Consider the following 15,493-nt stretch of genomic DNA (forward strand, 5'->3'; position numbering starts at 1 on the left):
CTACAACAAAGTTAGCTACTAAACTGTAGCAACCAAATGAATCAAGACTTTGGCACAGCCGTTCTCAACTTTGTGTTCTAAATAAGGCACCAGAAACATTATAAAAGGAGGCAAAAAAATTCTCCTTCCCACATTTTCCCTCAGTGCCTAGGCTACCAACTCTGATGCTTACCTCAGATGTTGTTCAGCAGCTGGCCACTGTGATGTGGCACAGTAACTTCTGGAGTCGCAAAGACCTCCGGGAGTCGGGGTAAGTCTACTGCAGAGTCCCCAAACCACCTTCTCTCCCACCCACATCCAGCAGCGGTTTGCCTCTGCACTGCAGAAGACTCTGATCAGAAACTCCTCTGACCAGCTCTGAGTGAATGGCCTGACAGCCACACGTCCTCTGGGACTGAGCTGAGCTCCAGCACTAGCCTGAAGAGCAACCCGTTGGCACCTCCTGTGTGAATCTCCTCGTCTGCACAGCATTTCAAGTCAGGCAGCATTGCAGCCTTACACTGTTCTTCTCCAATCAGAGGCATCTAGCTGGTTTTGGGGCTCAGTTAGCTGCTGTGGCAGTTTATGCTGCTCCTAACCATATAGGAGATGCCTTGCTCCTGCTGTCTGGACACCTTGAGAAGCTGACCTTGGAGCTGTTTCAGTTAAGGGTGGGAGGAGGGGCTGGATTGCACAGTGCTCCTGGGAAGTTGTCTTTGTCATGCAGCTGAGTTCTGAAGCTGGGTGGATGCTATGCCAGATTAGCCTGCTCAGGCTGGAGAAAAATAAAGGCAAAACCAAACTTTTTTCTGCTGAGTGGGCTAGCCCTGCCCTGCAGTCTGCAGCAGCGAGTTGCTGACTCTCCTGAGCCTATTGTCTGAACACTCACTGGTGCCAGAGCTGTGGTGTGCTGCCAGGCATGCATGTGGCTTTAATTGACTGCAGGAGAGTCTCTCTCTCTCTTTAAAGACACAAACGATGCCATGCACTGGCGTCAGGCTGGGGCACCGACCAGCTCCATGTTCGTGACAAGGGATGGCGTGATAAGCAAGCACCTTTCAGCCACACTGACAATGCATCCCACGTGTCCCACGACAAACACAGGGACATGGGCCCTGCAGCTCTGTTATGTTGCAGAACACCACAAAACTCAGCACCTGGCTGTCATGCAGCTTTATGAGAACGTTAGCAAAGGGGCCTGGAAACTGTCAGCTTGGTTCTCAATCCCCAAAGGCACTGATGTCCTCCCGATCCTGGCACTGCACATGTCGCTGCTATAGGCCTTTAGCAACAAGGAGAAACACGCATATTCCAGGTGTTATTTCCTACTCCCCAATTTTTGTCTTTATTGTTCGTACATTGTCCATTTTAGGACCTGATCCCTCTGCTAGGCCGAGGCACCTCAGTTCACAGTGATTCCGATGGGAGCTGAGGATGCTCAGTGTTTCACAGGACTGGACCCTAGCTTTTCAGCTCTGCAGGGAGGGAACTGGCTTCTGTGGTCTCTACACTGCCAACAAAGTATTGTTGCCCTGCCACCCAGGAATGGCCTGTACATCCTGGGTGAGCCACTCAACTTCTCAATATGTTGCAGATGGAAGCAAGCCCCCCTTGTGGCGGGAGGGTTTAACAAGGCCTCCCCTGGCCCCCTGGGTGGGGTTTGTAAGCCAAGGCCTTGCTTGGAGGCATAAAGAGACTCTGCTCCTTTTCTCACCTTGTCATCTGCACCAGGCAATTAAAGGAGAGAGAACTCTGTGTTCTAATGAAAGAGCAGCCTTAATCTGACCCCAGGGTGGGGCCGGGCTCAGACGGTTACTCGCCAGCTGGACTCTGCTCCACAATGCAAGCCACCACCACCAAGACAGACAGCAAGTGGTTAAGGCTGCAGCTGCCTGACACCACCCAGACCCTACAGCTCAGAAGGAGGCAAATGTGGAGTGGTGCCCTCTGCTTAAACACTCCTCTCCAGGGTCAGTGCTGCCATGAAAGCCTGGTGGGAGGAGGAGGAGTACGACCAGGGGGTGAGGCAATGCCTTCCATCTGCTCTGCCCCCCAGCTTCCCTTGGGTTGGCTGCCTGGCATGACCAGCTTCACCAGCACCTAAGCTTGCATGTCCCCTGCAGTTGTTTCTAAATGGGCTCCTCTACCCTAAAAGGGCGTGTTTGAACCCCGCACCAGTTTGACAATTACTGCTCCCCACAGGATCTGGCTTGCATGAGTGGGCTGTCCTCCTTCCCTGCAGAGGTGACCCAAGGGCAGGGGGAACACAGGGTCACATGCCCCCCCAGATTTCTCAGGCCACCCCTTGCTGGGATGCCCAGCAGCGAGAAGGCAGCAGCGCTCACCATATGTCTGTGCAGCGTGGGGAGGGAGGAAGCAGCAGGGCGGCTGTGGCTGGCTGTGGGCTGAGTTCCCCTGCCCACTACATGGGGCTGCTTCTCCTTCTCTGCTGCTAGAGTCCCAGCCCTCCCCACTGCCCGCTTTGCAGGCCACCTGCTGAGGTGAGTCAGGGGGCATCTTCAAGATCGGGAAGAGGAGCTGCGACTTTGTGCCCAGCACCAGGCAGCTCAGGTGGAGCCCCATCCAGCCTGAGAGCCTGGGGGTGAGTGAGGGGAGCAGGCTGGAGGGGAAGAGGGGAAAGGGGCTGACTCTGCTGCTGCAATGCACCCCCAGCAGCAGCTTGCAGCTGCTGGGAGTGCATTGAAACAGCAGCAGCCTACATTGTCTCTACTAAGGAGAAGGCGATTTGGGGAGGGTGTCACATCCCCACTCCAACAAAAAGTGGCTGATAATTCTGCAGCTTCTTGTTAACTGAGTGGAGCCAGCCCCAAGCACTGTCCCACCCTGGCGCCACCCATCCCAGACTGCGCATCCCAGCAGGCCAGCCACAGGGCAGAGAGCAGGAGGAGGAGGAGGAGGAAGTTGTCAGTGTATATTGTCTACATACAGATCAAGTTTTAGGAGGATGGAGTCGAAAGCAACATGAAGGGCAGTAACATGCCCCCACAGAACCCTTCAGTTGCGCGACCCCCCCCAACCCCACACTACCTACACTTATGTCTCACCTCTGATTCCCCCCCACCTCCAATCACAACAGGCACCATCCTCTTTGCTCCACCATAGGCACACAGCAAGGGGGAAAGCAGCCCCCACCGTGACTGACAATGCTGGAAGTGATGCCTCACACTAGAGAAGGAGCGAGCTCCTGCACGGTCCCATCTCCTCCATGGCCATGCAGAGCGCCATTCGCGCTGGGGTGTGGCAACTGCAGGGCTTCACCCTTCCTGGCAGAGCACCTCAGGTCCAACCCAGGCTGCTGTCATGCGCTCACTCCCACCCTGCTCGCTGTGGTGCACAGGAGGGCAAAGGGGGCCCTGGCAGCGCCATATTTTCTCTGATTGGTGGACAGCGGCAGTGGGTGGGGAAGACACAGAACTGGCTAGAACAGGCAAGAGTAACAGCTCCAAAACCACAAACCAGTCCCAGGGTCCCCGTGGCTTCTTACCGTGCCACTGGTGGCTTTGCTGGCGTGCACCTCCATCAGCTGCCAGTACTTTTTAGACTCCTGGACAATATCTTCATGGGTCATCCCTGAAGACGACAAAGCAGAGACATGATTGAGCATCCCCACGCCAGTCCGCTGACCCAGGCACCAAGGAGGGAGGAAGGGTGGTGTGGCTCCTTTCCCATCACCAGCCCAAGACTCCAATTCTAGTAATGCTGCAGTTCAGGCCTGCATCACATGGATCTTTAGTTTACAGGCTAAAAAGGTGCTGGAGTCACATCCCTGGAGACTCCGGCCTTTTACTTATCACCAGAACAGGTTCACCACAGGCCAAGGAAGTTCACATTTCCTTCCCACTCACTCTCTCTCTCTCTCTCATCCACATGAATCAACACCTGAGAGGAGAGCAAAGAATTCAGTTTCCATGACTCAGTCAGTCTTTGGCCTTCCTGCTGAGACAGCCACTGGCTCCTTTGCTGGCAATTTCTAAGATGGACACTTGTCCTACAAAATCTTGACGAAGACCCACCAAATGATTTCACTGAACATTGACCAGCCAGCAGAGGTCACGTACATTACTACCAACCTTTGGCTGGGTTGGAGCTGGTGCCTTAAGATAAAAGGCTGCACACAGTTAGAGTTAGGGACACCTCAGGAATGGAGGTTGTCCGTAACTCTGAAATGTCCATAACTCTGAACAACAGACTTCTGCCATGGGCGGGGGTGGGGAGTGTCAGGGCTGCTGATCCTCAGGAGCACCAGGACTCAGGGATTTAGCTATAAGGGGGCCGGGAGGGGGGCCAGTTTCAACCCCAGCACTCCCCCCGTAGCTAAAGCTCTGAGCCCTGATGCCCCCACAAAACCGAGCCCCAGCGCCCCCCAATCTAAAGCCCTGAGCCCTGGTTCTCCAGTGGGTCAGAAGCCCTGACCACCCCCTGTCCAGAGTCTTGACCGCCCCACCATGCAACTGCAACCCCAACCTCATCCCCCCCAAAGCCTTGAGCCTCAGGGCTAAAGCCCCAAGGCAATAAATATTTGGGGGGTGGTGGTGCAGATGTCTGTCTCTCCGCTGCTGCCTAATGAAGACTGGTTCCAGAGGGTGTCCGGTAAGTCCAGAACTCTGGTGTTCGTATCTTTGAGGTTCTGCTGTATATCACGTTCCTCTGAGTCAACCAGTCTCTCATCGATCCTGAAAGTCTAAGATAACTCCTGGCTCCAGATTCAGTCAGTCTGTTTATGGAAAGTCACCTAGTTTTGATTAGGGACATAACAAATCCACTTAAAACAAAAAAACAAAACCCAAATAGCAAGCGGTACATTTTACTAGATACCAACAATGACTCCTCCTACTAAAAGACATTCACATATTTGGTTGCAGATATGGTTTTTGTTCCAGTATAGCTATATTGGTTAGAGGTATGATTGTTTACCAGTACAGCTCTTAGTGTGGACAGTTATATCGGTATAAAGATACCATATACCAGCATAGCTTTTCTTGTACAGGAAGAGGAATAAGCATATTTATACCAGTAAAACTGTATGCAGTACACAACTTGTGCGTGTCGAAGAGCCACACGGGCTGAGCCACACACAAACCGCCACTAAATAACTAAATCAGGTATAATTCACATCTCGTCGTACCTTGCTGCAAGTCTGTGTGTAGACACACTTGTTTCAAAATAAATGTCCTATTTTAATTTTGTTAAAGTTGGCAAGAAAAAGACTCTTACAGAAACATTGTCTTGGTCACTACTTATCTCAGGAGTTAACTCCTTGATGGATTCAAGGATCTGAACCAGAACCTTTGCCAACACTACCAGAGTGGAGACAACCAACTAGCATTAAGATTCTCAGCACACCAAGCAGTGAGAACTTGTTAATTTTCTAGCAGACATACAAGCATGTAGTCAATGGAGCACTATGTGGTGAGATATCTTTAAACTACCTGGGTTACTGCCAAGCCTAATTATCTCATTGCCATGCAGTTTAGAGATGGCATATGAAGCATGTTTAAGATGTCTGACCAATTTCCAGCTCACTGAAACCAAAAACACCAGAGGGCTGCTTTAATAAAGCCCCACTGATAAGGAAAGGCAGCAAGGCAGTATATATTAAAGGTCACTAAAAGCTGTTATGTTAGCTTTGCTATTGCAGAGTACCACGTGAATGCTCTCTCGGCTCTGAGAACCCGTGTAGTCCAGAGAGTTGGAAGCCAGGAAACTCTGTACTTCTTATGACCTGCTGTGTGGCCCTGGACAAGAAAATATTCTGTGCCTCAGTTTCCCCATCTATGAAATACTACCATCTGGCAGCTTTCCAGGCATGTTGGGGCATTCATTTTGTTAAACTCTGTACAGTGCATTGAGGAAACCCAAAGCACTAGGTAAGCATTTTTATTATTCAAGCACACCCAGGAATGCCTCTGGAGCAGCAGCTGCCCTGTGTTTGGCACTCAAACCAGTGTTTTGCTGGTTATCTCCTTGTTGATACAATGTGGTGTTAGCCCTCAGAGAAGTCTGCATAATGTCAGTCTGGGTCCACTTCTCCTGGCCCTCATGCATTCCGCAATTCCAGAACATAGGGTACAACCAACCTCTTACCAGAGAATCCTGCTCAAAATATCTTTTTAGTTTTAAAATTACATTTCTTGACCTTGTGGTTGTGTAATAAGACCTTCCAAGGGCAAACAGTGCGGTCCTCTTGAGTCTCCAGACAGCCTAAAACAGTGTCTCTGAGAGGTGTGAACTGCCGAAGCAGCTCATTGGGATAGGAATGCTGAAACCTAAAGCCAACTATTTACATTTTGACATTGTCAGCTATTTCACCCTCCTCTGTACCATCCTCCAGTATGGAGGGCAACTGCCCAAGAAGTCCAAAAAACCCCAAGTGTTGTTGGATGGTGACAAAAGAATGCCCACTACCATCTGTTCCTCGCTAGAAGATTGCACCCATCTGGCTGCGGTGGCCCAGGCACGTGTGTCCTCCAGGCTTCACTAGTGCAATTCATCAGCCCTATGACAAAGCCTGAGAAAGCTCAAGCAGCTACAAAACGCAGCAGTCCACCTGCTTAGCAACACAGGTCACTGTGAACACATCACCTCCAGTACAACCACCCTTGCACTGGCTCACCAGTGAACAGAGTCCAAGTCAAGTTCCCAGCCCTGCTGGTCCAAGTTCTCCATGGGATTGGCTGTAGGTCCCCAAGACAGCCTCTATCCCTCCGTAACCATGAACTGCCATGGCAGCTACATTTCACTGGGACCATCAGCTATGGAGGGCAGGCTCTTGAGTGAGCTGGAGACAAAAAACTTTCCCAGGGACTGCCCTTAGATAACAGCACTCACTCCTGCAAAGAGAAAGGAATGAGCATGGAGCAAGTCCCCTGCACAACTAAATGCAAAACCCACGTCCTCTCCTCACACACGGACACACACTCACTCGCACCCAGGCTGAGGAGGAGGATGGAGATTATATTAGTTATTTCTCTTTTTACATACTCTAGAGGCGCTTAAATACTACAGAGCCCATCAGTATGACAGGCCACACAAGCACCGTGAAAGGCACGCAGATATTTCTCTGCTTTCCCCTCCAGATGGGCACCAAGTGGAACTGCCACAGGTTTAGGAGCCTGCCTAAATGGTCGTGGCCTGCCTAAACAGGTCTTCTCATTTCAGACAAACTCCTCCAAGAACACTGCTGGGTTCTCCATCAACTGTTCCAACTCAGGAAAAAAGAGTCGGGCTTCATCCTGGGACAGGTCAGTGAAAATCTCTGCTCAGCATGCAGTGAGTCAGAGAATCAGACAAAGCACTTGGAGGGGAGAGAAAAAAAAAAAAAAATCAGACTGAAGAGATCTCTGTGCCATTATGCAAGTGACCTGAATTGAAGAGCGTGCTCCAAGAGGGGGCAGATGGCCTATTGCCATCTACTTAGTTTCCATAACAGCTTCTTGGGAGTGGCTTTATCAAAAGGTTTTTTGAATGTTCAAAGAAATCCCACTGGTTACCACTATTTTGTGAATGTGTACAAAGAAGCGAAACATCAGAGAGGTCCAATTTCCTTTCACTGCAGCTGAGCCAGCTTGTCACTCCCATGTCCCGATCACTTAGCTGTTCTAGGACTCTGCTTCTAAAGACCATTTCCTCCAACACACATGGTCCTGAGGTAAAGGCTCGCTGGGCTAGAATTCCTAGGATTGCCCCTAGACAGACAAACCTGGCAACCGGAAGGGCCAACCTCTCAGTCAGAGCATTTCACAGTCCCACCTCTATCTCCCAGAAGCCGGGAGAGGGAAGGGAGGAGTTGGAGTGCATGTATTGAGAGAGAACATAACATATCCTGAACTCTGACAGAGCCCCCTGCCAGGTCCTCTCTCTGTCCCCAGTGGCACAGTAGCTGGGCTGGAGAAGGCACGAGCACACGCTCTCTGCTTCTCTTCCCTCCCACCCCCACAGCCACACCCAGTGGCGCGCTTACCCGAGTATTGCTGCAGCAGCCAGACCTTGAGCTCGATGAAGCTGTGAGCGAAGTGGCAGCTGTCCTCGCGCAAGCAGCCGTAGCGCACCTCATGCCGGCACACGTCAAACTGGAAGTGCTCCTGGAACTGGCGGATCTTAGAGTATTTCAGGGAGGTGGAACGCACAATATGAACCAAACACCTGCAGTGGGGAAATGGCCGAGCCAGAGAAACACAAGGGATCAAAGTATCGACTCTTCACCCCTCCTCCTCCCCCCGTTCACTGAGCCAGCTGAGGCACGGGTGGGTGTTAAAGCCGATCCTTGGAGTCACTAACAATCTGCAATGAGCAGACATTTGCATAGGTGGATCCAAGCCCTGGGTCATGACTTGTACCCAACCCTGGAGCACTTCAGGCAGACACTTTGTACCACCTTGTTTAAAATATCTGACCTCTGAACCCCTGTGCAACATAGGCCAGATCCAACCTCATTGGAGTCAACTGCGGTCTTTCCACTGACATCAGTGGGCTCTGAGCTGGCTCCAAATCCCTTGGCACCAGGTGTCAGCCATGCAGCACAACATATCACACCTTGTGCTTTCATGTGCTGGGGCTGAGAGGAAGAAATGGGCAAGTAACAGGAGCTAGCTGGCAGGGCACTAGTGGGTTACTCCGGCAGGCACCGCATGGGCCAGTTCACTCACTTGTTGTCGTAGAAGCTGTGTTTGGCAGCAAGGTTGGAGCAGACAGCTGGAGAGTCCTTGGTACCTTTGCTGATTATCCGGGGTTTGCTGTCAAAACAGATCTGAGAAGGGAAGAAACAGCACACTACGAAATCTCAGAGAGCAGGAAAAAGGAGAGATGCTGCCAGAGATCTCACCCAGACTGGGATCATTTCACTTGGAAGGGAGAAGAGCCCAAGGGAACTTACTCAAGAGGTCCAAAAATTAGAATAAGCCTGATGGAAACTTAAGCAGCAGAGCTTGGAAACCAGTAAACAAACAAAATTTTTGGCTTTTTTTTTTGGGACATTCCAATAGTTTTTTCATCACAGTTGGAAAAATTTCAACCAGGTCAACTTATAATTCCCTTCCTTGCATCCAAAAATGCAAAAACAAGGGGAAACAACAGGGGAAATTAAAGACGAGTAAGTCAAAAACAAAAGTTATGTTCCTTTACACACACACACACACACACACACACACACACACACACACACACACAGAGTCACCCTGGGGAACGTGCTGCTGCAGGAAGCCAAGACAGAGAGGGCCAGATCCTCAGTTGATGTAAATCAAGGTACCTCTACTGGCTTCAAACAGCCTGTGTTGTGCAGGAGGTCAAACTAGATGATCACAATGGTCCCTTCTGGCCTCAGAATCTATGAACAAGTGACACTAATTTCCTTCAGCAGGGTATTTTGTTCATCACGTGGTTATGATTTTTCAAACAGTCGGGTCAAAGTTATGATTATTAACTACCTTGCTAGCTATGAAAGCCCAGGGTAGTCAAATTGCACGCTCTAGGCGTGAGATGACCACCTGCAGGGGGCACAGTTGCTCAGGTACATCACTGATTGTCCGTTTCGTCACCTTCCTCTGAAGCAGCAGGGACACCGGTTGCTTCCAGAGGTTAGATACTGGCCAGGACGGATCAATGGTCTGGCTGCACACTGAGAGCTGATCTAGAGTGGGATGTAGCAGAAGGGAGCCTGCCTCTTTCACATGCTTATAGCAGAGTTACATTTTGGGTTTGCACGACTAACGCGGACACTTGTATCTGCAACAACAGGGAAGGCATGAAGTTTGTGCCTACAGCTCATTCCCCAAGGAAATGGTGTTCCCCCCCTCCTCTTCCTCCCTGTACCTCGCAGAGGAAGGTGAAGATGCCCTGGTGTTCCTGCAGGAGCTTGGCAATGGTCAGGTTGCCCCGCTTGATCCCTCCCAGTGGGTCAAAGAGGAGGTCGCGATTGAGTGTTCCCTTCCTTTCCTCCGTCCATACATCAATCTCCTCCTGGTGGTACGCGAAGGTGCAGTTATCCCCGTACTTACAGTCCTGCTTGTTAATCATATCTACAAAGCAATAAAGAACAGAGCACCCCGCATGCAGGGGGGCCAGGTCAGAAACTGAGCTCGCCCTTGTCACTTTGCCCTGATCCCCACAACTCACAAGGAGCTAAAACTGAAGAGTTAAGAAAGACACGAAGCCTGAGCTTTTGGCCTCGTTAGACACTTTATAGTTACACTTTATAGACTATAGAGACTAGTCTGGTTACATCTCATACACTGAGCAGGGTCGGGCCTGGTCTGGCCTAGGAAGGGGAACTTCTTGGGAAAGCCCCAGTGCTCTGCAGCAGGGCTGGTTACTCAGCAGGGAGGGCTCTGGCCAGAACCAAAGTCCCAGCACATGCTGGTGGGAGCAGCGTTAGTAGTTCAGTGCCAGTGGGAGACAGGCTCTCCGCCTCAGCGAGGCACCTAAAACTGGCTGCTTTGAGAGAAGCAGGCTGCAGTCTTGCCATTTCCATCATGCTGCGAAATCTCCAACAGCAAGGCGCATCGCTCTTTCCAAGCCGTCCTGTACCCAGAGCGATAGCACCAGCTGCTGCTCTGCTGTCAAAGCTCCCGTTTTCTACCACGTGTTACGGGTTCATCCGTCTCGCCTCTGGTTTTCACCCCGCCCCCCAACACCTGAAACCCAGTGATCGTTTCATGAAGGAGCGAGAAGGCTCCAGAGGGAGCATGTGATCCCTGCTGAAAGCTCCCCTGCTACCTCTGCCGGCATATGCCTCACAGCCCTGTCCCCAACTCACCTTTGCACAGGTAATAGGATCCCACAAAGTTGGTTTTGGTGGGGCGGGGCCGGATCCTCTTCCAGGTCTTTTCTTCAGAGTTTCGCAGTCTCCCCAGCAATATGTCCCGCTTGCACTTGTGCTCCAGGCCTTCCCGGTAAGTGTAGTCACCAGCCTTGGGGCCTATGGGAAGGAGGACCCCGATCAGCAAGAGGGAAAACAATCCCCAAGCACATGAACTGCTGCGGGTGTCATGAGCACATCACCTGTTTTGGGGTAGCAGAGGTGGCACGCTTGTTTGAAGACATGAGTGGACGCCAGGGGGTTCTTCACAAGCAGGGCAGTGTTGGGTATCACTGCCTCTGGCTGAGACTGCAGGAGCTCTGCCCCCTTGGGGATGGTGGGGTGACTCACCCCACTGAGGCAGATCTGAAAGACAAAAAAAACCCACACACATTCCTATTCTAAACCTCATAGTCTGGGGGCCAGTTTCTGTCCATTGGCTAACACTGGGGCCCTCATGCCCCTGCAAACACACAACAGAGCTCATGCCTCAGCAAGATGGCCACCACCAGCAGCAGGTGGCTCAGAAACAGCAACAGGAACACCAGAGTTGTGTTTTCCAATATACTCAATGGGCAATTTATCTGCAGCAGAGAAGGACTTCTCCTTCCCCACAGAAGGGCCAGCAACGCAGGGGACAAGAGCTTACTCTTCATCCCTGGAGGAAGGGCTTCTCTCCCCCACCTTCCAGCACAACGAGCTGTGCGTTCCACAGCACTTGAACAAAAGAACTAACCCTGCCATGCAACATGTCAGACAGAAAACAGGAAGGATGAAGGTTCAACAATGCCCCAGCCCCACTCAATAAGGTAGTTTAGACAGAGAGACAGATCATCCCACCCACAGAGCTCCTGAGAGGAAAAGCCTCAGCCCAATCTCAGACCCAATGAGACCAAATATACAATCCCATGCATGACAGAGACTGGAGTGGAGCATTTAACTCCATTCAGACCCCAGTGATACAGTGGGGGAGGGGACAAAGAAGGAAGGGGAAAATGCTGTGCTACCACATATGGAGAAAGGTCTCCACACAGCCCTGCCACCACACGGGGCAAGCGGGAAGGAGGTTACGCACACAGGCCAGGGTAACTGAAGCCACCAGATTTTGAACTGATTAAGAAAGGGCCCAGAGTGCAAGAACAGCCCTGCGCCCTCCCCGCTCCCATGGCACACGGGCACCTAGGTACATTCAGCGGGGGCGGCAGCTCACTCACCGCAGGAGATGGTTTCTGGCTGCCAGCAGTGTGTCGCAGTTCCTGAGGACCAGCTTCTTCTGGGCAGAGGAAGAAAATCCCAAACACACACATCTCACTTTCGGAAGCTGCTCTGATGCCCGAGACACAGATTTGAGTTTGTTCAACAGTTTTTTAATTCTTTTCACCTTCCAGGAACATCCAGTACCCAGGGCAGAGACTTGAAAACCTCTGCAAGAGCCTCCCCTTTTCTGAAATCCCCAAAGGCCGCAGAACCACACTGCCAGCTGCCTGAAGGGTGCTTTTCACAAACAGCAAGGGACCAAAGGAATCAGCGCAGTTGGGAGCCTGGGAAACCTCTTCTCCACTTGTGATGCTCCAGCATTCAGTCTGCTGTAACATCCCCGTGCAGCCTACCTATGCCCCAAGGGGCTGAAATGTTCCTTATCTGATCTCCCTCCAGAGCCTGGCTCCACAGAACATGGAGTGCTCTTTGGGCTACGACACTTATTGCTCACAGAGATCAAAGGAGGCAAACACTGACTAAACCATCTAGTCCACTCCACCCTGCCCAATGCAAAATCCTGCCATACAGTAGATTTGCCAAGACTTTGCCAAAATATGTTTTCAATGACTTGACGTGAAAGGGCTCCCAAGACTTCCCTTAGGAGACCACTCACACTCTAGGAGCTCTCAGTGTCAGGCAATGTTCCTTTGATATCGACCTGAATGTCTCCTCATTACTCGAGTTTTACCACCTGGGATAACCCTGAACAACAGCTCTGCCTCCTTGGTGTCTACACCCTGCAGATGCTTGTAATCAGCGGTCACACCCAACCACTCCCCGAATATCGCTCAGACAAGCCATGCTGATATTTAGTTCTTTCAATCTTTCCTCCATCTCAATCAATTCTCTGGAAGTTTAATTACTGGTCTCTCTCTCTTCTCTGGCATTGACATCTGCCTGCTGTGGAGATGCTCAGAGCTAAACACAGTGTTCTAAGGGCACTGTCACAGCCACAAACGCCTGCAACCCCCACTCCTCTGTGCCCTGCACATACCTACAGCAAAGGAATCCAGAGCATCCAGTGAGCCCCTGCTAGTCCCAAAGGCATCCAGGGCATCGAGCCGTGGCTCTGTGTACGGGAGCAGGTCCAGTGAATCCAGAGAATCCAAGGGGGAGCCACCACTGCCCCCAGTGGGCTCAAAGGCATCCAGGACGGAAGAGGAGAGCTGCTTGGTGGGATCCATCACCAGGCCGAAGGAGGCAGGTGGCAGTGGATGTTGGTTGATCGGGATGTTGGCTGTCACCACAGGGGGCAGCAGAGGGGTTCCGCCCGGAAACACAGGGATCAGCTGGGGCATCTCAGTAGGCAAGTTGGTGGGAATGGTTCCCTGGACCAGAGACTTTGAAGTTGGGAGGAAAAGGGGGCAGAGAAAGCATGTTAGAGAAAGGACTGGAGGAAGCATGTGTCAGAGAGATGGGTGGATGGACAGAGCGCATTACAGCAGTGAGTATAACATGGTCTCCCACTCGAGTGCACAGCACTTAACTTCAGAGCATTAAGCCAGCCTCTAGCCTCTAAGCCCATTTCCACTCCCAAACACTGAAAAGCAGGAGGTGGAAGGGGGAAAGGTGCTATCTTCATTCCTATGGGGACTAGCCCCTCCATCTGGATTTATGTATTCCACTCACACTAGGCTGTCCAATGAGCCAAGATGGGCTACTTGGAGAGACACAAGCCAGTGATGAGACGAAAGAAAGGGACCAAGTACACACTGCCAGATGAACACACGATGGCAAGGAGAGAAAGAGAAAGAGAGAACATGCTCTAAAGGATGGATTCAGAACACAACTGGAGCTCTTACTAGAGGGTACTGCGACCCGTCAGCCAGGGAATCCAGAAGAGAGTCCAGTTCTTCCCCAATAACCTCCCCATCTGTGAAGTCCTCCACACTCTCAGGCACGGGCAGAGATATGCAATCTGGAGAATGGAGCAGTGTGGCGGCAGGCAGAGAGGTGGGCAGGCCCTTTGCATCCATGTCAGAGGCTGAAAGGACTGCACCCTCGCTCACAGGGATGGAGGTGGCGAGGGGAGCAGGGATGCACTGCAGGTCCATGGAGAAGTCTGCGGTGGGGGGGAAGACACAAAGCCAGTCACATGGCACCCGGGGGTGAGCCAAGTGCAGCTTGGCCAAAGAACACAAGATGTACAACTAAGTTGAACCTTGAGCACTTAGCAGGTGAAACCTTTAGAGACTGGCAGCTCCAGTTTCTGGGATTCTTGGCCTTTGTTTTTTGTTTCAGACCTCCCAAAGGTCTTTGCAGAATGCCTTGTGAATAGCCAGACAATGCTCACCTCCCCATGATGATGCCTGGGAAGTGTCTGCAGGCCAAATTTTGGTCTCACTGAAGTCAACGGCAAAATTGCTATTGAATTCAGTGGTGTCCAGTCGTGGCCCCATGAGTCCAGTTACGCTATACCCCATTATCCGGTGGTTTTTAAATGCTTCTGAAGTGCCTCCTCCTGCAGAGCTCAGTTGTCCTCCCAGCACCTCAGCTCCTTGCCGCCTCTGTGCCCCCCCCTCCTAAAACCCACTTCCCCTCAAGCTCTCTAAGTTCTGAGCTTCCCTGCTGAGGAAGGGAGGGGGACACACAAACCCTGACCGCAGAGGGGAGCAGGGTAAGGAAGCCCAGATAAGCCTCCCAAAGATCATACAGAATATTGGGTCCCCAAACATACATTTTAAGACTCAACAGATGCCCTTGCCAGAATGGTGCCTAACTCTTGAGTACCCCTCCCCTCGATGTCTCCAGGAGACAGGCTTCCTGCCTTAAAAGATCTTTACTGTGTTACTGAGGCTTCCCTCGTAGTTTTAGGGGCGATGCGGGGGAAGGAGAGACACTCTCCCTACAGCTTCCTTCACCCTCTGGCGCAGTGTTCTGACTATTTGAAAACGAGGCAATTCCCCCTCCCTGCCAGCCCCAAATACTCTGTTGAGGTGAAGTTAAGGTGGCAAGCACATGTTTGTCACCTGAGCACGCTCTATCCTGCAAAACTGTTAGAGTTTAAAAACGAAACAGTCCAAACGTTAGACCCCCAGGAGATGCAGAGTTACACACAAGTCTCAAACCAGGCACCCAAACTACCTTCATTCTGCCCCTGTAGCGATGCCCTGAAAAGAAAAAAAATCAGAAAAAATGCTACCACCTTCTCCATCCATGCCAAAGAGTTCCACGTTCAGATTCCAAGGCCTGAAGGGACCCACTCTTGTGACCTAGTCTGACCTTCTGTATAATGCAGGCCGTAGAACCTCCCCAAAACATTATCAGCAACCCCAAAACTAGAACGCCTTCATCTCCACTGATTAGTGACTGGGCTGCTTCGTGGTCGTACAAAGTACATATACCAATTCCTTAGCAGACAAATAGCAAAACGAAAGCAATCACTCCTCACTCCGCATTAACAGCCCAATTCTGCGACATCCCGAAGGCTCATAAGAGAGG

General features: G+C 51.4%; 1 protein-coding gene across 7 annotated transcripts in view; it reads right to left on the reverse strand.

Annotated features, from left to right (window-relative positions):
* ZC3H7B (zinc finger CCCH-type containing 7B) overlaps positions 1–15,493 on the reverse strand; it is a 61,008-nt gene that overhangs the window by 21,328 nt on the left and 24,187 nt on the right. For 5 of the 7 annotated variants that reach the window (XM_050936422.1, XM_050936420.1, XM_050936421.1 and 2 more), the window contains 9 exons: positions 13,855–14,114; positions 13,047–13,392; positions 12,007–12,065; positions 10,996–11,158; positions 10,751–10,912; positions 9,808–10,013; positions 8,646–8,746; positions 7,961–8,142; positions 3,485–3,570 (listed from right to left, as the gene is read on the reverse strand). In XM_050936422.1, the coding sequence (XP_050792379.1) occupies positions 3,485–3,570; positions 7,961–8,142; positions 8,646–8,746; positions 9,808–10,013; positions 10,751–10,912; positions 10,996–11,158; positions 12,007–12,065; positions 13,047–13,392; positions 13,855–14,114 (1,565 nt within the window). The remainder of the gene's footprint in view (positions 1–3,484; positions 3,571–7,960; positions 8,143–8,645; positions 8,747–9,807; positions 10,014–10,750; positions 10,913–10,995; positions 11,159–12,006; positions 12,066–13,046; positions 13,393–13,854; positions 14,115–15,493) is intronic. The other 2 variants (XM_050936425.1, XM_050936419.1) reach the window with 1 other exon arrangement.

The sequence above is a fragment of the Gopherus flavomarginatus genome, chromosome 1 (genome assembly GCF_025201925.1).
Source record: "Gopherus flavomarginatus isolate rGopFla2 chromosome 1, rGopFla2.mat.asm, whole genome shotgun sequence".
Classification (NCBI taxonomy): Eukaryota; Metazoa; Chordata; order Testudines; family Testudinidae; genus Gopherus; species Gopherus flavomarginatus.